The following is a 19,472-nucleotide window of genomic DNA, read 5'->3' as shown; positions in this document are numbered from 1 at the left end:
CCGTGTTCCAGGCCCCACTGGTCCTCCTCCGGCCGCCGTCATGTATGGCCCAGGAAGTCAGGGCAGGCAGGGGGGAGTGCGTGGTCCTGGGGGCACGGGGGTCTCCCAGCCACAGACAGCTCACAGAAGCCAGCGGCAGCCTGAGGAAACTGAGGCAGCCTCCCCAGAGCAGGGAGGTGGCCGAGCAAAGCAGCCAGGCTGCGGTGACCAGTCCTGCCCCCTACCTGGTGCCCCGCCCCCTGCCGATGCTCCGCCTCCGTGCCTGGTTCCCAGCCCCTGTCTGATGCCCTGCTCACTGCCTAGTGCCCCGCCCCTGCCTGATGCCCCGCCCCCTGCCTGGCGCCCCGCCCTCAGCACACGCAGCCCCACCTTCCCTGGGCAGGGTACCCCCGGGGGCTGCGGGAACAGGGGTTCCCAGCCCAGCCACGGCCCCTGGGCGAGCCCCTCCCCTCTTCTCACACAGCCCACCTGGGGGTTTGTCCGCGGGGTCCTGGAACCGGAAGGAAGTTCTCTCAGGCCCGGCCAACTTCCGGTGGCGCCCACCTGTCCCAGAATCACAGTGACACGTGCCCTGTCCTCACTGCCCTGGGCCCCCAGCACACATGAGGTCAAGGGCATGGGACACCCACCAGGCCCCTGAGGTGTCCCCCACCAGCCTACGGAGCCGGGGTTCCACTGTCGGCAGCCACCGGGCCCAGCTACACCCCCAGGCCACCCCACCCCACCGTGACCAAAACGGAGCACCAGCCCATCTGGGCGTCAGGCTCTCATCCCTGCTCGGCTCCGTCGGCCACTGCAGCCTCACCCATCTACCTGCAAGGCTCCTCTCCCCTGTCAGCCCCTCCCCCCATCAAGCATCCCGGCCTGGGCTCCTGGGTGGGGCAGCACCTGTCTCAGGCCCTCCAGGGGAGGGGTCCTGGCTGCCCCCCCAGCCAGCACCTGGCCCAGCTCCTGCCACACAAAGGGGCCAGGAAATGTGAGACGCGTGACCAAGCCAAGGACAGGACAGGACAGGGCGGCCGGGTGACCGGCCTCGGACCGAGGGCTCCGCCTGGCAGGAAGCGTTCCTGGCACCGGGGACAGCGGGGAGCTCACCAGACGCCGGCTCTTCTGGCCCCTCCCACCCACAAAGGCCTCTCGGAGACCAGACGTCCAGCGGGACCTTGTGCCTGCAGCTCACACGTTGGCGTGGGACACAACCACGAGCACCCACCGGCCAGCAGGAAAACCATGGGAGGAGTCAGCCCGGGGAGGACACACCCACGCAGACAGCCCCCAGCCACCATCTGCACGGGGCAGGGGCAGGACTCAGACCGGCCCCACCTGGGTCCGGGCGAGCGCCTGCCCAGGACGCAGCCTCGGGTGCACGTGGGCCTGCATGACCTGCTTGGGGCCGATGAGGAGGGGCCGATGAGGGGCCAGCGCTGGCTGGGGCCTGGGGCCTGGGAGAAAGCACCCCTCGCTGTCCCATCAGTCCCCACTGCCTCACCAGACCCCAGCTGCGAGGGCAGGGCCGGGGAGTGGCAGGGCGGGTGGGTGCGAGCTGCCACGGTGGCTCCCGCGCTGGTCGCGCTGGTCTGGGGCCCAGCTGGTGACCTTTGCCGAGGCTGCTGGGGGCGGCAGCAACGGCTTTCCCTAGCACAGGAACTGGCTGCCGAGAATTCGGGTCCAGACCTTCAGGCCCACCCCTGGTCTGCCCTGGACAGCAAGAGGAGCAGAGCTCCGGTGCGTGCAGAGCCATCCGCCACTGCATCACCTCCACCGGGAGCCCTCGGGGATTACGACAGGCGCCTGAGCAGGGGGAAGGGGAGGTCTTGCTCCCAGACACGTGCTGCATGCCCACGCTCGGGGGACACTCGCCCGGCCAGCGGCTGGGGACGCGACGGTCTCGGGTGACCGGACCCAGGAAGCCGCAGCGCCCTCCTCCCACCCTCACCCCGCCCCCTCTCCCACCCGGCTCTGTCCCGCGGCCGGGGCTCCGGGCGCCGGGGGCGGGGCCGGGCCGGGGGCGGGGCCGCGCTGTCCTATAAGCGGCGCGGAGGGGGCGCGCGCCCGGCCAGAGAGCGAGCGCGCACAGCGGCGGCGGCGGCGGCGGCGACCCCTCCGTGCTACCGGCCAGGCCTCCCGCGCCCCGCGCCCCGCGCGTCCCGCTCGCCGCGCTCCGAGCCCGGGGCTCGCCGGCCCCCGCCGCCCTCCAGGCCCCGCGCCCGGCCCGGCCCCGCGCCCCGGCCCGCCCGCCGCCCAGGCCCGGCCCGCGCCCGCAGGCCGCCCGCCGCCCGCGCCGCCATGGGGGTGGAAGGCTGCACCAAGTGCATCAAGTACCTGCTGTTCGTCTTCAATTTCGTCTTCTGGGTGAGCAGCGGGGCGGGGGGCGGGGCGCGGCCCGCCGAGGGCAGGCGCGCAGGCCGCGCGCTAGGCCCCGCGGAGGGGGCGCGGGCGGCCGTCGAGTTGCGGAGCCACCTGTGGGCTCCGGGCGCGGGTGGGGGGCGTCCAGGGCCGCCGAAGCCCCTGGCGGCGGGCCCGGCGGCGGGGACCTCTGCGTGTCGGGGCCCAGCCCCGCGGCCCGGCGGAGCGTCTGGGTAGGGGGCGCGGGGCTCTGTCCGCTCTGTGCCCGGGACAGGTCGGCGCGCGTGGCCCGGAGCCGCGTCCCCAGCCGCAGTGCCCGGGACCACCCGGCGTGGCGCGGGCGGAGGGGCTTGCCCCGCCCCCATGAGCTCATCGGGGCCACCGCCCCGGAATGGGCCGCGAGGGGAGGGGGCGCACGCTCTGGGCCGGCGCCTGGGGCCCTTCTTCCGCGCCGCGCCCTGAGGGCAAGTCGCCCTCTGGTCCCTGGGGGCAGCGCACCGGGGTTCCTGGGGGCCCAGCGCCCCTCTTCGCTGGCGCTGCGCGTCCGGTCCCGCCTGGCCCCGGGGGGCTGTGGACGCTCGGGGCGGGGAGGGCCCGCGTTGGGGCGGAGGGCGGCACGGGTGCGGGCTGGGGCTCCCCGCTCTGCAGGGAGGGGTCGGCGCGGGCTGGTCCTGGGGGAACTTTCTTGGCTGCCGGGGAGGCGGCCCGTGATGTTTTCGCCTTTTGTTTCCATTTCCTGTCGGCCCTGGAATTGGGGGTGGGGGGTGGAGAGGCCGAGCGCGGTGGGGGGGGGCCAGACGGCCGGCCCCTGCCCCTGCCCCTGCCCCTGCCCCCCGGGTCTGGCCCTTCCTGCAGGGCACTGGGCGCCGTCCTGGCAGGCTCCGCACTCCCCAAGTTGAGGCAGGAGGGTCAACTTTTAGCGCGGGCCCCGGGACATCTGCTTCGCATCTGGACAGCTGCCGGGCCAGCGAGGACCTCGGGCAGGGAGAACAGAGACAGGGCTGCCGGCTCCGGGGACACTGCGCTCCCGCGTGGGGTGGCGGTGAGGCCATCTGGCCGGCCCAGCCTGGCCCTGGGGCCTTGGCCAAAGAGGAGGTGGCATCTGTGTGGGTCAGTGTTTGCCTGCCAGGGCCCAGACGCGTAGGAGGTGACGGGCACAGGGGGCGTCCCTCTGCTGGCCCGGGGAGGGGGGTGACGGGATGGGGGCGGGGCCTCCTCCTGGAGATGTTTGTGCCTTGGGCTGTGCAGCAGTGCCAGCAGCTGGGAGATCTCCGGGGGCGCGCCCCCCAGGGAGCTGGGCCGCTTCCCGGTTGGTGGAGGCTGGAGCACACCCCCCGGGGCGCTGGTTCCGAGGCCCCTCCCGCCCGGCCTGTCCCGGGGGCCCCCACCGGCCTGTCCCCGGGGCCCCCACCCGGCTCCCTGCACTGCAGAGCCCCCTCTGAGCGGGGTCTTCGTGGACTTCCTGGTGGCTGGCAGGCTGCTCGTGTGAGTGAGGGGCTTGGCGCAGGGACGGCTCCGGAAAAGGAGGCTGGGCATGGCAGCCGCCGTGAAGCTCGGCCAAGGAGAGCCGGGCCGGGCCTGGCCCAGGAGGAAATGCCTGGGCGCGGGGGTGCCCGCCCCACGGGGCCTGTTGTGGATGGAGGGCCCTGGGGGCTTGCGGGGGTGTGGCGGGACAGGTGGGCACTGCACGTCTGGATGGGCGCTTTGTAAGATGTTTATTGGGAAGTCAAAGAGGCAGAGAGAGACGCCCGTCCTCTGATTCGCTCCTCAGACGCCTGCAGGGGTCACGCCAGGCTGAAGCTGGGGAAGCCCAGTCCAGGGCCCCGCACCTGCTGCCCTCCCAGGGTGCAGCTCGGCAGGCAGCTGGAGCCGGCTCTCAACCCAGGGCTCCCACATGGGCTGCGGGCGCCCCGGGCGGCATTGTCAGCCTTGTGCCAGGTGCCGGCCCCTGCGTGGGGCACTTTTTAAAAGTCCCATTTCAGGAGCCGCCTCGAGGGGGGAGGCAGCCGTGGGAGCCTGGCAGCCCCGGGGAGGAAGGTGTCCCACAGGTGCTCGTCTTCCTCCCATCGCTGGCCATGTGCAGTGAGGCGTCCTGGCCAGCGAGGTCGTGGGCTCCCCGGCGGCCCGAGCAGAGAGCACCGTGCGGATGCCCTTGGGCTGGGTCCCGGAGCTCCTGGGATGGGGCAGGGGTGCGTAGAGCTGGCCTGCACGGCAGGTGTGACGGTGGCCAGGTGTCCTGAGAGGTACAGCCGGTGGCTGCCTTCCAGTGGCAGATGAAGCCCTGGGAACAGGCGCTCGATTTACTTCTGCCAGATGGCACGTGACCGTCCGTCACCCCGCCAGCGCATCTGCTCCCTGCCTCGGACGGCGACCCCAGCAGGCTGTGTCGGGGGGACTCGGCACGGGGGCGACTGGACTCCCCCAGTGCCCCCACACCGACCCCACGCCGGGGAGACAGCCATTCGGCCCGGCCTGCAGAGGAGAGAGTGCATGGTTGCGCCTGCGTTGGGTCCTCAGCCGGGGAGGGCGGCAGGGCCCTGGGTACCACGGCAGGTGGCCCAGAGCCCTGCCCTCATGCTTTGCTGAGCCTGCTGGGCCTTCTCCTGGCTTTGCCACCGTGTGCGGGTCGCTGGGCAGACCCCAGCCCCGTTTCTGCTCCGAAACGCCATCCCAGGGGAGAGCTTTGGTGGTGAAATCAATAAGGCATAGAGTCCAGGCACCGTGGGAGGGGCGCCCTCGCCCAAGCGGCTGATTCGGGGAGGACCCTGGGTGGGGGCAGGCAGGTGGCCCTTGCTCCGGCCCTGACCCCTGTGCCCCGGCCAGTGAGCGGTGAGGACCGGGTGATCTTCAGCCCCGGACACCCACCTCTTCTGCCCCCAGAACTGGGCTCGCCCGGAACGCACCCTCCGAGGCCCACACCTGTCCAGTGGGATGTGGTGTGACCCAGGGTGCCTTCCAAAAATCTGTGTGGTTTCCCGGGCACCCCCAGCACCGTGCACATCCTCGGTACTGCCCGGCCCAGTCAGAACTCTCCCCCTGGGGCATCCAGTGGGCAGTGGGACGTCCGGCCCGGGCCTCGGGCGGCCTCCACTGGCTGCCAGTGTTGTGGCCATGGGGGTGGCTGGGACGGCTGTGGGGCTGGGGGCACTCAGAGTTGGCGCCCGGGAGCCCCTGTGTCTGGGCGCTGTAGCTGAGCTGTGGGGTGCCCAGCACGTGGCGGGGTGGGGGTGCCTGGCTGCAGTGCTGGGTCCCGGGCCCTGGACTTGCGAGGGGCAGTGGTTCGAGCAGCACGGGCTGCACCCCCACCGCACGCCTGGCGTGACCTCAGCAGCACGCAACAGGCCTCCCTCTGTGCCCGGGAGATGTTGGCGGCTCACGGCTGCCCGCCTCGTGCCAGGCGGCCGGCCCCTCAGCCTCCAGCTGCCCACGAGGGGGCAGGGCTGGGACCAGAGCCCCTTCCTCACCCGCCCTACTGCCACGGCCTGCAGGCGCCCCGGGACTCTGGCAGCCCCCGTCCTCTGCCTGGGGTCTCCAGGGCCAGCTGGGGTGGGGAGGCTCTGCTGGGGCAGGTGGGAACAACTCTGGGGGCTCTCCTGGCTGGTGACACCCCACCTGCCCTGGGACCCCTCCCACCGCCCTCCGAGGGCCCAACCTCCCATTCTCACCCGTGGGACCCTGCCCATCCTGCCCGAAACACAACTGTCAGGGTCCTGGCTACCCGCGACCCCCCCTTCCCTGCAGGGGGAGCTGGACGCTGGCCTGGGCCAGCAGCAGCTGTCCTGCGGGGAACGGGCCGCCTGCCCTCGGGGTCTGGGGTCCACGGCCTCGCCCTGGACCTATTTTTAGATGCTGGGACAGGCGGCTTCCTGAGGCCCAGGGCCCCAAGCGGCGCCTCCGCTTCCTGGCCAAGGTGAGGACCGAGCGCCCCTTCCCTCCGTGCCCCCTCCCCGCCCCGCAGGACCCTGCCTGACCCTGTCCCCGCTTCCATGCCCAGGACCCAGGCTGCAAGCACAGGCTGGCCTCCCTCCGGGGAGCCTCACGGCCCCCACCCCGGGTCTCGCTGGCCCCCCGGCCCCGCCCCGTCACCCAGCCGGCCTGCATTTCTGTGTCCCAGCACATGTGGCCCCCCAGCCCGTGGCCTCTCCCCAAGACCAGTGCACGGGGCAGGGCTCCAGCTACCCAGGGGGGCTGGTGCTGCCCAGCAGGCTGTGTCGGCAGCACTTGGGGTGACCTGGGAGCCAGAGGGCACAGCCCCGCCGCCGGCCAGGGTCTGGCAGAGGGCGGGAAGCCCGCCTGGGCAGCGCCCGCGCCCCATACTGCCTTTCGGCTGCTTCTGGGAACTGGCGCACTTGGCAGCCCCGTGTCGTTGGCTCTGTTAGTTATTAGTTCTCGGGGCGGAGGGAGGCAGGAGGAGGAAGAAACAGAAACCAAAGTTGCTGCAGACCGCGGGCTGCTCCCCGCCCACCTCCGCCCGAGCCCTGCGCCGCCCCCTCCGGGCAGTACCCCGGGGTGCGGGAGCCTCTCGGTGGGTGCTGCCCCGTGGCAGAGGAGTGGACGGAGCCCGTGGTGCACAGACCCCCGGCACGGGGGCGTTGAAGGCCGTGGCGGAGGGGGCCCGGGCCTCCCTCCCCCGCGGTCTCTGTCCAGTGCCCTCTCATCGTGGTGTCCAGCATGGGGCGTTCTCGAGCCAGCATCCCACATGTTGACCCATGGCCTGGCCTTGAGCGTCCCTGGGTGTGGGCTGCTGGCCACCGGAGGCGGGGGGAGCCGGGAATTTGGGTGTGGGGGTTTTTAAAACCTCCTGTTGAGGATGCGGGCATCGAAAGTGCTCGGCTTGGTGAGTTGTGGCACAGTAGCCGCCACCAGGAGAGCACGGCGCCCTCCCAGCGCGTCCAGGCCCCTGGCCGCCCGCCCCGTCCGGGACGGTGAGTCTCTGCCCGTCACGGGGCTGGCAGGTCTGCATCGCACTGCCCTGTGAGTGTCCAGCCTGGCCCGCCCACCCTCCCCTCGGTGTCTCCGTCCCGAGGCTGGCCCGCACCGGTCCATGTGGGTGTCCGCTGTGGGACGGCCCCCAGGGTCCCCCAGGCTCCACCCCGAGTTGCCAGGTGCATTTCACATTTGCGTTCCTGGCCCCGGGCAGCTGGGCCCAGTGGCCAGCGCGGGTCTCCCCAGCCAGGGAACACCGGCTCTCGTCCAGAGCTGCCTCTGCTCCCTGCTGCTCCAGCTGAGTGCTCCGTCCTGTGCCTCGGAGCTGCCCCCCGGGTGGGGCGTCCGGGAGGTCAGCCGTCCGCCCCGTGGCATCTGCCTGGCCCCTGTGAGGCCTGTCCGTCCTGGTGCTGTGTCTGACTCTGAGTGCCAGAGCCCTCCTCGCTGGCCTGCCCTCTGCCCTCCCCACGGTGGGCACAGGGCCCGGGGCTCCTGCCCGGAGGCCACCTCCCCTCCCCGCCCTGCCTGCGACCTGGGGCAGGGAGACCAGCGACCCCTGCCTGGGCGCCCGTTGAGTGGCACTTGCTCCCCGTTTCTGTTGGGACAGGGGCTGGGGGCCTCTTTTCTGCTAAGGGCCCTTTGGATATTTAATTACCCATTTTTAAAAAAATATTTATTTGAAAGAGTTACAGAGAGCGAGCGAGAGACAGCGAGATCTCCCACCCGCTGGTTTCCTCCCCAGACGGCCACAATGGCCAGGGCTGGGCCAGGCTGAAGCCAGGAGCCAGGAGCTTCTTCCAGGTCTCCCACGTGGGTGCAGGGCCATCCCACGGTGCTTTCCCAGGCCTGTTAGCAGCGAGCTGGATCGGAAGTGGGGCAGCCAGGACCTGAACCGGCGCCCATCTGGGATGCTGGCGTCTCCGGTGGTGGTGCCACGCGCTGTGCAGCTGTCGAATTCCGAGTCCCACCTGCAGTTGGATTTCACGGCCCACCCCGGCCCACCCTAGCCGGCGCATCCACCTTGGGCAGGACCAGCTCCCCAGCCTGTGCCAGGTCGCAGACTAGTGAGGGTCCCTGGGCTGGGTGGCACAGAGCCAGGCTCTGCCCACGGCCTGGCTCTCCCGGTGAGGACCCTGGGACAACCTGCCAGGACCTCACAGCACAAGCCGCTGAGGCAGGCTCTGGCCACAGAGGGAGAGGACGGGGCGGGGGCTCGCCCCATGTCCTGGGACGGCTCTCAGAGTGACCTCGGGGTCAGGAGTTCAAAACGGAAACCGCGCAGCCGAGGAGACCTGAGTGACACTTCCCCGCCGAGCGCCAGGCCGGGGCCCCACGCTCCCCGCTGCCTCCCCCACACCCTCCACCTGTCTGCTTCAGGATTCTGGAAGCTCAGGGCCCTGGCTCCCTGGGCCTTGCCGTGGGCAGGTCGGCCAGCAGGAGCCCTGCGGGTCCTTGGGGGCCCTGACGGCGCCCCGGCTGCTGGCTGGGGACCCGGCTCCATCGAGGGCCCCGGGGGGAGGTAGGCTCCTGTCCCACCCCCGCTGCCGGGCTGAGGGGCTCCGGGGCACGCGCCGTTCGTGGTCCTTGTGGCAGTGAGACCCCCTCCCGCAGCCCCCGACGCCCACCCCCCATCGGGGGCACAGAGCCAGAGCTGGGCCGGCAAGGTGGTGGTCTCGGCTTCTAGTTTCCTTTCTGCCATCAGCAGCCGCCGAGGCGTGGGTGTGGGGCCTCCCTGGGGCACCTGTGACGGCCGGCCACAGAGAGCCCGTCCCTCCTGGGGGGGAGACTCCCCTCCCTGCACAGTCCCTGCCTTCTCTTGCGGGAAGCCCTCAGGGCTTTGGCAAGGCCTGTGGGCGCTGGCAGTGGGCTCCCTGTGCCAGAGCCTGACCTCCTGCTGTGGGCGGGGCCCTGGACTGACAGTCTCTTCCAGGCTTGCCGTGGCCTGTGCAGCGGTGGGGGGGGGGGGGGGACGCAGAGGGGATCTGGAGGGGCCTGGCTGTGTGGGAAAGCAGTGGCGAGGGTGCAGGCCGTGGGACTCGGGGTCCCGGGTATTTCCGGGGAGCGTGTGGTGGAGGCAGGCCTGCCCAGGGAGGGCGACCTGCAGCTGGCCACCTGTCCTGGGAGGGGCCCTGGGCCACCGCGCGGCCGCCACCTGGCTCCGAGCGCCTTTCTGCCCACCAAGCGCCTCTCGCCGCGGCCCACAGCACCACTTCCTTCCTTCCTCCCTGGCAGCTGCCGGGATTTGCCCCACAAACCGCATGCCGGGCCCTCTCCTGCAACAGAGACTCGGGGTCCGCATCTCAGGGGTTCCCAGCTGCGCAGGGGCTCAAGACAGCAGTGGGTGAGGCCCCCCTCGGGAGGGGGCCTGGGGCAAACGAGCAGGCAGACGCCCAGCCAACCCCGAGTAGGAGGACGTCCCCGCTTAGGCTCAGAGTCCTTTGTCTCAAACGCACACACCTGTGCTGGCGACCTTGGAGTCGCAGGGGTGCTGGTGGGAGGTCCCAGGGGCACCAAGGCGGCTCTTCCAGGGAGGGGCGGCTCTGCCCTCCCCTCCCACCCCACCCCAGGACCGACCGCCAAGTGAGGGAGGGTCTGTCCCCAGAAGAGATGCCGGCCCGGGAAGCCCCATGGGGCCCTAGCTGCACCTGACACTGCCTCTTCTGTCCCCAGCTGGCTGGAGGTGTGATCCTGGGCGTGGCCCTGTGGCTCCGCCACGACCCCCAGACCACCAACCTCCTCTACCTGGAGCTAGGAGACAGGCCTGCACCCAACACCTTCTACGTGGGTGAGTGCTCTGGGCTGAGGTGGCCACGGGCAGGTGGTCAGGGAGGGCTTCCTGGGGCAGGCGGGGCCTGGCACTGGGCAGAGGCAGCCAGCCAGGACTAAGATGGGCCTGTGGCTTGCGGGGACCCACAGGCCACCCTGGGGGCCGAGCTGCCGCCGCCGGCCGAGCCTGGATCAGCTGTGCCAAGCCCTCGCTCATTTTATCATGGGAATTCTACGGGACGCTTCGTGGAGGGTGGGGCTGGATGCCTGGGCCGGAGCAGCTGAGGCCGGGATGGAGCCGGGGCAGGCCGCTGCACCTTGCTGCCCTAATAAGGCAGGCTGTGGGGGCCTGGCCGCCCCAGCAGGGGGGGTGAGGGAGGGGGCGGGGTCTGGCACAGCCCCGCGCTGGAGCCTGGTTGAGATGCTTCTCCTTTAAAGGATGGCCCTGGGCCTGCCCCTCTGCTGCCCCCAAATACGCGGGTGCTGAGGGGGGCTCCAGGGGTTCAGGGCTCCCGGTCTGGGCCTCCCTCCTGTGCCGTGCCAGGAAGGGGTGTGGGCCCAGGGAGGCTGAGAGCGCTGGTCACGGGGTGGGGTGCCCGTTTCTGGCCCCCTCCACACCCTGCCCACAGCCTCGGCCTGGGCCTCGGCCTTCCTGTGTGTGGGTTGGACAGCGAGCTGGGCCCAGCCATTCCTGGGGAGGGTCCCGTTCTAGCCCTCGCCCAGGGCGCTGAGTCAGGAGAAAGGGGTGGGGTGGGGCATGGCTGCTGGACTCAGGCTGGGTGCGAGGGCCGGGCCCCCTCGGAAGTAGACCAGTCAGCTCTGTCCGTGGGCCGGGCAGTGTCCGCTCTCCTGTGAGGCCCCTCCCCAGACATCAGGGGTCTCTGGGGCTCAGGGAGGCCCCAGGGCCACCCCTGTCCAAGCTGGTTACCCCCAGGTGTGCCCTGGGCCAGGCACAGCCCTGCCTCTTTCCATGGCCCTGGAGTGAGTGGGCGACAGGACCTGCTAGGCAGTGGTACTTCGGAGAGGGCTCGTGGGGCAGGGTCAGGCTGGCCTTGGAAGCTGGGGGCTGTCCCTGGGCTGCATCAGGCCCTAGCCCGGGCCACCCGCCTGCCTCCCCTGGGCTTTGGCTTCCTGGGTGCTGGGGTACCAGCCCTGGGTGCTGGACCGCCTGTCTGTGGGGACGCTCACAGGCAGGAGGCTCCAGCCATGGCCACCTCAGGCCTGGGGTTTGGGCCTTGGAGGGGCAGTGGGCGGCCCTGGGCCTGCAGCTCCCATTCCCCACACTGGGTCCTCTCGCCGAGAGACGCTTCCCACCCCAAGTCACCTCCCTGGACCTAACCCAGCGTGGGCCCTGCCCCATCTCAAGGGTGGGGGTGGCAAGGCCCAAGGACTCCGTGCACCCTGGTAAGAGGTCCCCATGGCCAGTGCCTGCCAGGGGTGTCCTGTGGCCGAGCGGGGGGGGACAGCCAGCAGCTCTGGGCTGTCTCAGCCTGGCGTGGGGCCTGGCTCTGCAAGGAGGCTGGGGCTGCCCAGCTGCGTTGCCGTGGTGACCGGGGATGGCTGGGTGCTGGGCCTTTCCCAAGGGCCCGGGGCCAGGATGGCGCCTGCTGGCCCCGCCCTTCAGCCCCAACTGCCTGGCGCTGTCTGCGGGCCTGCCCATCCCGTCCAGCGGGCTCCCACCCTCGGGCCCGGGGCCTCGGGGGCCAGTTCCACCCCTGCCCCGCCCAGTGCAGCCCCTGCTCCTGTGCCCACCCCAGAGCCAGGACGGCTGCCCTGCGGTGTTATGTGGGGGGGGCGGACATCGGCGGCGGCACCTCTGCCTCACCGCCCCCTCCCCACACAGGTGCTGGGGTCTGTGAGCACCCGCGGGTGGTGCTGGGCCCACGGAGGCCCCCTGCCCCCACCCCCGTGTGCTCACCCAGCGCCCTGTGCCCCCACAGGCATCTACATCCTCATCGCCGTGGGCGCCGTGATGATGTTCGTCGGCTTCCTGGGCTGCTACGGGGCCATCCAGGAGTCGCAGTGCCTGCTGGGGACGGTGAGGCTGGGAGCGGGGGCGCTGAGCCAGGCCCTCGGGTGGCGCCGGCCCTCGGCACCGCCCCCAGGCGTGTCTGGTTCCACGCTGGTCCCGCTGTGGCCGACCCCGTCAACGCCTGGATCCTGACTTCCAAAGGGCGTTTTTCGTCCTTCCCAGAGGTGTCACCAGCCTAACGGGGCCCCGCCTGGGGATCCCCAGCTGGTGGGAGGCTGGGGCCTGGCCAGCGCGCGGGCAGGGGTGGGAAACCCAGGCACACCATGAGGGACCCCCTCCTCCCGCCGCAGCCCCTGGGGAGCTGGGGGAGGGGGAGTTGAGTCAGCGTCGGGGGGTGGAGTGGGGGCAGGCACCCAGGCCTGGGGATCCTAGCACCTCCTTCAGGGGCCGCCATCGGTGGACCCCGCCAGCTCCCCCCACACACAGGCCTGCTGGTCACTGGGCAAGTGTCCTGTGGGGGTGCCCATGCTGGCCTGAGTCCTACCCAGCCTGACCCCCCACCCCTTCTCTGCTCCCAGTTCTTCACCTGCCTCGTCATCCTGTTTGCCTGTGAGGTGGCCGCCGGCATCTGGGGCTTTGTCAACAAGGACCAGGTGGGCCTGGTGCTGCTGGGGCCCACGGGGCTGGGGAGGGGGCTTCGGGAGCAGTGGGCACCTCAGCGTGCAGCACCGCTGCCCCCTGGGGTCCTCACAGCCCCCAGCGGCCCCTGCCTGAGTGCTACTGGGGCCCGCGGGGCTAGGGAGGGGGCTTCGGGAGCAGTGGGCACCTGGGGTCCTCAGGGCTGGGGAGGGGGCTTTGGGAGCAGTGGGCACCTGGGGTCCTCAGGGCTGGGGAGGGGGCTTTGGGAGCAGTGGGCACCTGGGGTCCTCAGGGCTGGGGAGGGGGCTTTGGGAGCAGTGGGCACCTGGGGTCCTCAGGGCTGGGGAGGGGGCTTTGGGAGCAGCGGGCGCCGGGGGTCCTCAGGCCTGGCGGCCCCTCCCTGAGTGCTGCTGGGGCCCGCGGGGCTGGGGAGGGGGCTTCGGGGGCAGTGGGCACCTGGGGTCCTCAGGGCTGGGGAGGGGGCTTTGGGAGCAGTGGGCACCTGGGGTCCTCAGGGCTGGGGAGGGGGCTTCGGGAGCAGCGGGCGCCGGGGGTCCTCAGGCCTGGTGGCCCCTCCATGGGTGCTGCTGGGGCCCGCGGGGCTGGTGAGGGGGCTTCGGGGGCAGTGGGCACCTGGGGTCCTCACAGCTGCCAGCAACCCCTGCCTGGGTGCTCCGGGGGCCCGCGGGGCTGGGGAGGGGGCTTCGGGAGCAGCGGACACCAGGGGTCCTCACGGCACGCGGCCCCACCCCTCCCCAGATCGCCAAGGACGTGAAGCAGTTCTACGACCAGGCGCTGCAGCAGGCCGTGATGGACGACGACGCCAACAATGCCAAGGCCGTGGTGAAGACCTTCCACGAGACGGTGCGGCCCAGCAGGGCGCGGGGACCCGGGGGCGGGGTGGGAGCCTGGGGAGCCCCCACCCGGCCGCCCAGGCCTGACCGCGGCCCCGCCCTCCGTCTCCACAGCTCAACTGCTGCGGCTCCAACTCGCTGACGGCGCTCACCACCTCGGTGCTCAAGAACAACCTGTGTCCCTCGGGCAGCAACTTCATCAGCAACTTCTTCAAGGTGCCCGCGGCGGGGGGGGGGGGGGGGGGGGGGCTCCTGGGCCCGGAGGGGCGGGGCAGGATGTCGGCCCCAGCTGAGGTCGCCTCCCCCGCGTGCGCAGCGGCCGCCTAGCTGGGCCCTGGGGTGGGAGCTGAGGTCGCCCTCCCCTGCGTGGGCAGAGGCCGCCTAACTGGGCCCTGGGGTGGGAGCTGAGGTCACCTCCCCCGCGTGGGCAGAGGCCGCCTAACTGGGCCCTGGGGTGGGAGCTGAGGTCGCCCTCCCCCACGTGGGCAGAGGCCCCCTAGCTGAGCCCTCGGGTCGGAGCTGAGGTCGCTCTCCCCCGCGTGGGCAGAGGCCCCCTAGCTAGGCCCTCAGGTGGGAGCTGAGGTCACCCCTCCCCCACGTGGGCAGAGGCCCCCTAGCTGGACCCTCCCCCGCGTGGGCAGAGGCCGCCTAGCTGGGCCCTCGGGGGCGCCGCCAGGGCAGGTGGGAGCTGAGGTCGCCCTCCCCCGCGTGGGCAGAGGCCCCCTAGCTGGGCCCTCGGGGGCGCCACCAGGGCAGGTGGGAGCTGAGGTCGCCCTCCCCCGCGTGGGCAGAGGCCACCTAGCTGGGCCCTCCCCTGCGTGGGCAGAGGCCGCCTAGCTGGGCCCTCGGGTGGGAGCTGAGGTCGCCTCCCCCGCGTGGGCAGAGGCCGCCTAGCTGGGCCCTCCGGGGTGCCGCCAGGGCAGGTGGGAGCTGAGGTTGCCCTCCCCGCAGGAGGACTGCCACCAGAAGATTGACGAGCTGTTCTCGGGGAAGCTGTACCTCATCGGCATCGCGGCCATCGTGGTGGCCGTGATCATGGTGAGCGGGCAGGCGGGCGGGGGGGGGGGGGCCGCCCCGCCCCGCCGGCCCCCGCTGACCGCCCCCCTCCCGCCAGATCTTCGAGATGATTCTGAGCATGGTGCTGTGCTGCGGCATCAGGAACAGCTCCGTGTACTGAGGCCGCGCTGCCCCCGCCGCCCCCGCCGCCTGTACAGAGCCACCCCGCTCGCTCCGCACGCAGCTGCCGGCTCTCCGGGCTCTGCGTCTCCCCCGGAGCCCCTGTGGCTGACGCCGCGTGCCAGGGGCACCTGCCGAGGGGGGCCGGGCCTTCTTAATCCTGTTGCTTTCCTGCCTGTTCCGGGAGCACCTGTCCTTTCTAACGTCACCTTCAACTGTAACGCCCGCAGCTGGACACAGTCTGTAATAAAGGAGGAGACATCGGGCATGCTAACGCGCTGGCCGCCGGTCCTGGCCGGTGGGGTCTCAGTGGGTGGGGCGCTGGGGACAGAGGGGTCTGGACTGTGCCGAGCCCGCGCGGAGCGGACGGGACCAGGACCCAGGGAGCGTTCCGCGGGTGACCGCCCCTGGGGCACACCGGGCTGCGGGAGGGGGCGGCCGGGCTCCGGGCTCCCTGCGGGCAGCAGGCCCCAGGTCTGCTGAGACGTGGGTGGCCCCCCGGGCCTCAGCAGCATCTCGGAGCAGCCAGAGCAAAGGCCCCGCCTCGGCCTGGACAGCAGCCAGGGAGGACTGAGGCTGGCCCTGCGGAGGGCGGGGGCTCCTGCTGCTCCCAGCCCCTGGGGGACAGGGTTGCCTGGGAGAACTAGGTGCAGCGAGGAGTCCCCTCCACTCCCCCCGGGCCGTGCTGGCCCAGGCTGGCCTCTGGACGTGCAGGGCCTGGGGCCCCGGGGCTGCCAGGACAGGGTGGGTGTCCCAGAGGTGCCTGGGCCGTGCATGACCCGCCTGCTGTCCGCGGCTGGCCCCCCCGGGGTCCTTAGACGCCGGTCTCCCCGTGAGTGCCAGGACAGCAGGCCCCCGCAGGAGAGGGACTCAGGAGCTGGGGTCTGGCGGGCACCGAGCAGCCCCAGCAGAAACGGGGGCAAAAGGCGCTGCCCACTTGGGGCCTGGTGGCCAGCGAGAGGCCTGTCTGGGAGAGCCCGGGGCCGGACCTGCCCAGGATGGCCACGCCCAGCCCCGGCTGCCTGGGCCGCTGGGCAGCGCTCCGCGCGCCTGTCCCTGAGGGCCGGGGAACCGGAGAAACATCGTCAGAGGCTCCCGACGTCCAGCGCAGCCCACAAGCTCAGTGGCTGCCAGGCCCGCCCCGGGCATTGACGGATGGACCCGGGAAGGGGCAGCGACTTCCGCTTTCGGAAGGCCGGAAGTGCGGGCAAGGGCTTCTGCTCCACCGTGCGCGATGACGCACTTCCTGTCTACGTCGGCTGCTGTCTCCGCACCTCCCGGTAGGTGGCACTAAAACTCCGAGAGGCCTGCGCCTCGCCGTTAGTCGAGCATTCTGGGAGTGGCGGTTGGCTCCGCCCCTTCCTCCGTGTCAACGCTAGGCCTTTTCCGTTTCCGGAACCCGCTCCTGGCGCAGGGCTTGGAGGTGTAAGGAGAAGGGCGTGGGCGCATGCGCACTGGGGCACACGTCCCGTCAGGGCTCGGGAGCTGAGGCCCGGTGGCTTATGGGAGATGTAGTTCTTCGGTCGCGGAGGCCACAGTGCGCGGCTAGCGGGGGACTCGGTTTCCCAAAAGGCTGAGCGCGGCCGGCGGGGAACCCGAATGAAGGCGGCCGGCACGAGGAGCCGGTAAGTCCGGGAGGGCCCTCTGCGCGGCCGCCCTGACACGGCGAAGGTGTGCTCTGCTCCGCGGCAGAGGCGGCCGGAGGCAGCTAGAGCCGCTGCCCCTCGGCCCGGTCGCGGGATCCCGGCCTCCCCAGCCCAGGGCGCGCTCGCCGCGGTCCCTGCTGGGCCCAGCGCTCCTCCTGCGGCTGCTCCGCGGGAGGAGGTGCTGCGCCGCGCCTGGGTCGGCCCGAGGCGGGGAGCGCCGTGTGGAGGGTGCGCCCGGGCTGTCCTGCAGCCAGCCCCTCGGGAGCGCGGGTGGGGGTCGTGTCCGGGGCCGCGGGGGCGGCCTCTGCCCAGCAAGGCCGCTCGAGCTGACCCTTGAGCGCGCTCGCGAGCCCGACCCCGCCGGGGTGGCCGCGGCCCGGGCCCTGGGGCCCAGCCCTGGGCTCCGCCTCGTCCCAGGCAGCTTGCGGCCGGCCCCGCGCTCTGACGCGGGCTCTGTCCCCCGCCCCTCACCCAGCCCCGTCTGAGCAGCGGAGCCGAGGCCACCGAGGAGCCCACGCCGGGGCCACCGAGGACCTCCGTGGGCGGACGGGGGAGGTGAGAGCCGGGCCGGGGAGGGGCCCGCTGCTGCGGCCGCGTGGGCCGGCGACCCTGAGCTGCCCCCTCCCCGCGGGCTGCTTCCCCGCAGGTGCCGTGGGACGGGGCCATGGCCCAGGCGGGGGCCGAGGGGGACGCCGCGCCCCCCGACGACGCCGACTTCCCCAGCGACTCGGGCTCGGACTCGGACTCGGACCTCAGCTCTGGCGGTGCCGAGGCGGCCGCGCCGTGTGTAGACCTGCCCGCGGACTCAGAGGACTCCGAGCCCCCCTCGCCGCCCCCGGCGCCCCCCGCCCCTGCGGCCCAGCCGTTCTGCCTCCGGGGCACGAGCTCCGCCTTCTCCCGGCGCAGCCACAGCGTCTTTGACGGCCTGGAGGGGGCGGCCGGCGCCCCCAGGGGCCCGCGTGTCCCCGACTACGTGGCGCACCCGGAGCGCTGGACCAGGTACAGCCTCGAGGACGTGGCCGAGGCCAGCGAGCAGAGCAACCGGGCGGCGGCGCTGGCCTTCCTGGGCGCGCGGGGCCCGGCCGCCCCCGCCGCCTGCGCGCCCGCCTTCAACCAGGACTCCTCCAGCTGCGGGGAGGGCAGGGTGGTCTTCACCAGACCGGCCCGAGCCCGCGAGCCCAGGCCCGAGAGGAAGAGGGGCCTGGGGCAGGGCGCGCAGCCGGGCAGGGGCCTCCCGGGGACCGAGGCGGTGGAGCTGCCCCACCTGGCCGGGCCCGGGAGCCCAGAGGCCGAGGAGAGGGGCGGCACCCCCGGCGGCCTGCAGGAGGAAGACGCGTCCCCCGCGGCTGCCCACAGAGGGGCCTCGCCAGGGCCCCCCGGCCTGGACGCCGTCGGCTTCCACGGCGCCAGGAAGCGGAGCCGGGAGCACTTCCGGAACAGGGGCAGCGGCTGCGAGGGCCCAGCGGCTGAGGGGTGAGCGGGCCGGGCCGCGGCCGGGGGCCCGGGGCTCCATGGGTGACAATAAAGGTGTTGGGTGTCCTCGGGTCCTGTCTGTCGTCTCACTCCCCCTGGGCCCCCAGCCCCGCTCGGACCCTGCAGAGTGACGGCCCCAGTGTTCCGCTTCTCTGGGTTTTTGTTTGCTTTTAATTTTGAAAGATAGAGAGGTCTTGCGTGCACTGGTCCACTCCCCAGAGAGCCGCAGTGGCACAGGGGCCGTCTGCTGCTCTCCCAGCTGCAGCGGCAGGGAGTTGGGTCAGAGTGGAGCAGCCGGGACTGGAACCACACATACAGGAGGCGGCTTTACCTGCTGCGCACAGTGCCGGCCTGGAGGGGCTGAGGGGTCCCCCTGGGCTGGGGTCAGGCCACAGGAGTCCAGCATGGTGCCGGACAGGCCTGAGTGGTCCTGTAGCCGTGCCCACGCTCGCCTCTGGCTGTGCCCCACCCAGACTGTCAGGACGGGGTGCAGAGCCGGCATCTGGGGTCTTGTGCCAGGACTCCAGCCCAGCATGGGCCATGGGGGACAAAGGGTGGGTTCCCCAGGTCTGCTGGGGGAGGCCCACGGAGCGAGCATGTCTGTCCCCCACTCCCTTGACCCTTGAGGGCTCGGCCTGGTTGTGACTCAGCTCAGTGGGTGGTGTGGGTAGCCCAGGAGCCAAGGCCTGCCCCCGTGTGGACACTGTGGTTTGACCTGGGTTGGAGGGGATGTGGGCTCCAGGGAGCACCGGAAATAGAGCCACTTTGGGTTCAGGGGTGGGGACACTGCCGGAGCCGGCACAGGGGCGGCCGCCCTGCCCCCGGGACTGGGCAGCTGACTGGCTGTCTCAGGACCGACCGTCTGCGTCTCAAAGGACAGAACTGGCCACCACCAGACTTTAGTCAGGCAGCACGGCGGGGGGCGGGGTCCCTGGGCACCCTGCCCGATGCTGTCCAAGGTGGGACACAGGTGCACGCTGCCATGGGAGGAACGCCGGCAGGGTCTGGCTGGGGCTCCTGTTCATGAGGTCGGATGTCGGAGCGGGGTGGCCTGTGTCCCCCGGCCAGCACAGGCCAGGAGATGCCAAGCTGCTCAGGTGTCTGAGGGGGGCTGGGCGGCCTGTGGGTGCTCCCTGCCGCCAGCGCGCCCTCCACGATCAGCAGGGTCCTGCCTGCAGTTCTGAAAGCCTGCCGGGGATGGGGGACATGTGAGCCCCACGTAGGCACCCCCAGGGCAGCCGGGCAGCTGGGGCTCCGTCAGAGGGCAGCACCCAAGCGACAGAACTCCCGGTGGGATGGGGGGAGGCGGAGCCAGCGCTGGCCCAGCTCCCACATACTCACTCCAGGGGGCGCCGCCCTGGGCCAGCGCGTCGGCCACGGAGGACAGGACCACGGTGCAGTAGTTCATCTGTGGGAGGGGACAGGAGGCTGGGCCCCTGGCCCGGACCCCGACTCGGGTGTGGGTGTGAGGGTGTGCAGGGCCGGCCCTGGGGAGGGCCTGGTACTTGCCTGCGACTCCAGACACTTGATACGCCTCTCCTGCTCCCTCAGCGCCCCCAGGGACTGGGCCATGAGCTCCACTCTGTGGAGGAGCGGGAGCAGCCCGTGGGCCTCGGGGCACGTCGTGTGTCCCCTGCCCTGGCCCCAGGCCTGTGTTCCCCGGCAGGGCCGACC

General features: G+C 71.9%; 3 protein-coding genes and 1 long non-coding RNA gene across 7 annotated transcripts in view; 2 read left to right on the top strand and 2 right to left on the bottom strand.

The window, feature by feature from the left end:
• The first annotated feature begins 2,059 nt into the window (after positions 1–2,059).
• On the top strand, positions 2,060–14,953 carry CD81 (CD81 molecule). 2 transcript variants are annotated; one of them, XM_070063573.1, is made up of 8 exons: positions 2,060–2,352; positions 9,943–10,057; positions 11,979–12,076; positions 12,589–12,663; positions 13,409–13,513; positions 13,618–13,719; positions 14,455–14,541; positions 14,618–14,953. In XM_070063573.1, exons 1-8 carry the CDS (start codon positions 2,287–2,289, stop codon positions 14,678–14,680), a joined length of 711 nt encoding a protein of 236 aa, XP_069919674.1. In that variant the 5' UTR covers positions 2,060–2,286; the 3' UTR covers positions 14,681–14,953. The 2 variants fall into 2 exon arrangements, with proteins under 2 accessions (XP_069919674.1, XP_069919667.1); XM_070063566.1 differs by lacking the exon at positions 2,060–2,352 and adding an exon at positions 3,572–3,831.
• Positions 12,179–13,409, bottom strand: LOC138846803 (uncharacterized). The gene is made up of 2 exons (XR_011384335.1): positions 12,837–13,409; positions 12,179–12,724 (listed from the first exon to the last, which is right to left on the bottom strand). It is a non-coding gene; the product is annotated as an uncharacterized lncRNA (long non-coding RNA).
• The window catches only part of TRPM5 (transient receptor potential cation channel subfamily M member 5), a 20,553-nt gene continuing 15,697 nt past the window's right edge, over positions 14,617–19,472 (bottom strand). The window contains exons 25-26 of the mRNA XM_070067230.1: positions 19,308–19,380; positions 14,617–19,206 (exon numbers count right to left, since the gene is read on the bottom strand). Of these exons, the coding sequence (XP_069923331.1) occupies positions 18,892–19,206; positions 19,308–19,380 (388 nt within the window). The 3' untranslated portion in view covers positions 14,617–18,891. The remainder of the gene's footprint in view (positions 19,207–19,307; positions 19,381–19,472) is intronic.
• TSSC4 (tumor suppressing subtransferable candidate 4) lies at positions 15,098–17,869 on the top strand. 3 transcript variants are annotated; one of them, XM_070063546.1, is made up of 3 exons: positions 15,098–16,304; positions 16,801–16,880; positions 16,972–17,869. In XM_070063546.1, the coding sequence occupies exon 3, from the start codon at positions 16,990–16,992 to the stop codon at positions 17,800–17,802; it is 813 nt and encodes a 270-aa protein (XP_069919647.1). In that variant the 5' UTR covers positions 15,098–16,304; positions 16,801–16,880; positions 16,972–16,989; the 3' UTR covers positions 17,803–17,869. The 3 variants fall into 3 exon arrangements, with proteins under 3 accessions (XP_069919647.1, XP_069919651.1, XP_069919646.1); XM_070063545.1 differs by having other exon boundaries at positions 15,828–15,959; XM_070063550.1 differs by lacking the exon at positions 16,801–16,880.

Source organism: Oryctolagus cuniculus, chromosome 1, assembly GCF_964237555.1.
Source record: "Oryctolagus cuniculus chromosome 1, mOryCun1.1, whole genome shotgun sequence".
Taxonomy (NCBI): Eukaryota; Metazoa; Chordata; class Mammalia; order Lagomorpha; family Leporidae; genus Oryctolagus; species Oryctolagus cuniculus.
The sequence above is the reverse complement of the archived record's forward strand: the minus strand, read 5'-3'. Positions and strand labels throughout refer to the sequence as shown.

Excerpts from the sequence above, each read along its gene's own strand:
- CD81 (XM_070063573.1), top strand. The coding sequence starts at position 2,287 with ATGGGGGTGGAAGGCTGCACCAAGTGCATCAAGTACCTGCTGTTCGTC. Across the intron at positions 10,058-11,978 it reads ACCCAACACCTTCTACGTGG|GCATCTACATCCTCATCGCC; the intron begins GTGAGTGCTCTG and ends GTGCCCCCACAG. Across the intron at positions 12,664-13,408 it reads GCTTTGTCAACAAGGACCAG|ATCGCCAAGGACGTGAAGCA; the intron begins GTGGGCCTGGTG and ends ACCCCTCCCCAG.
- TSSC4 (XM_070063545.1), top strand. The coding sequence starts at position 15,914 with ATGACGCACTTCCTGTCTACGTCGGCTGCTGTCTCCGCACCTCCCG. Across the intron at positions 15,960-16,800 it reads TGCTGTCTCCGCACCTCCCG|CCCCGTCTGAGCAGCGGAGC; the intron begins GTAGGTGGCACT and ends CCCCTCACCCAG. Across the intron at positions 16,881-16,971 it reads TCCGTGGGCGGACGGGGGAG|GTGCCGTGGGACGGGGCCAT; the intron begins GTGAGAGCCGGG and ends GCTTCCCCGCAG.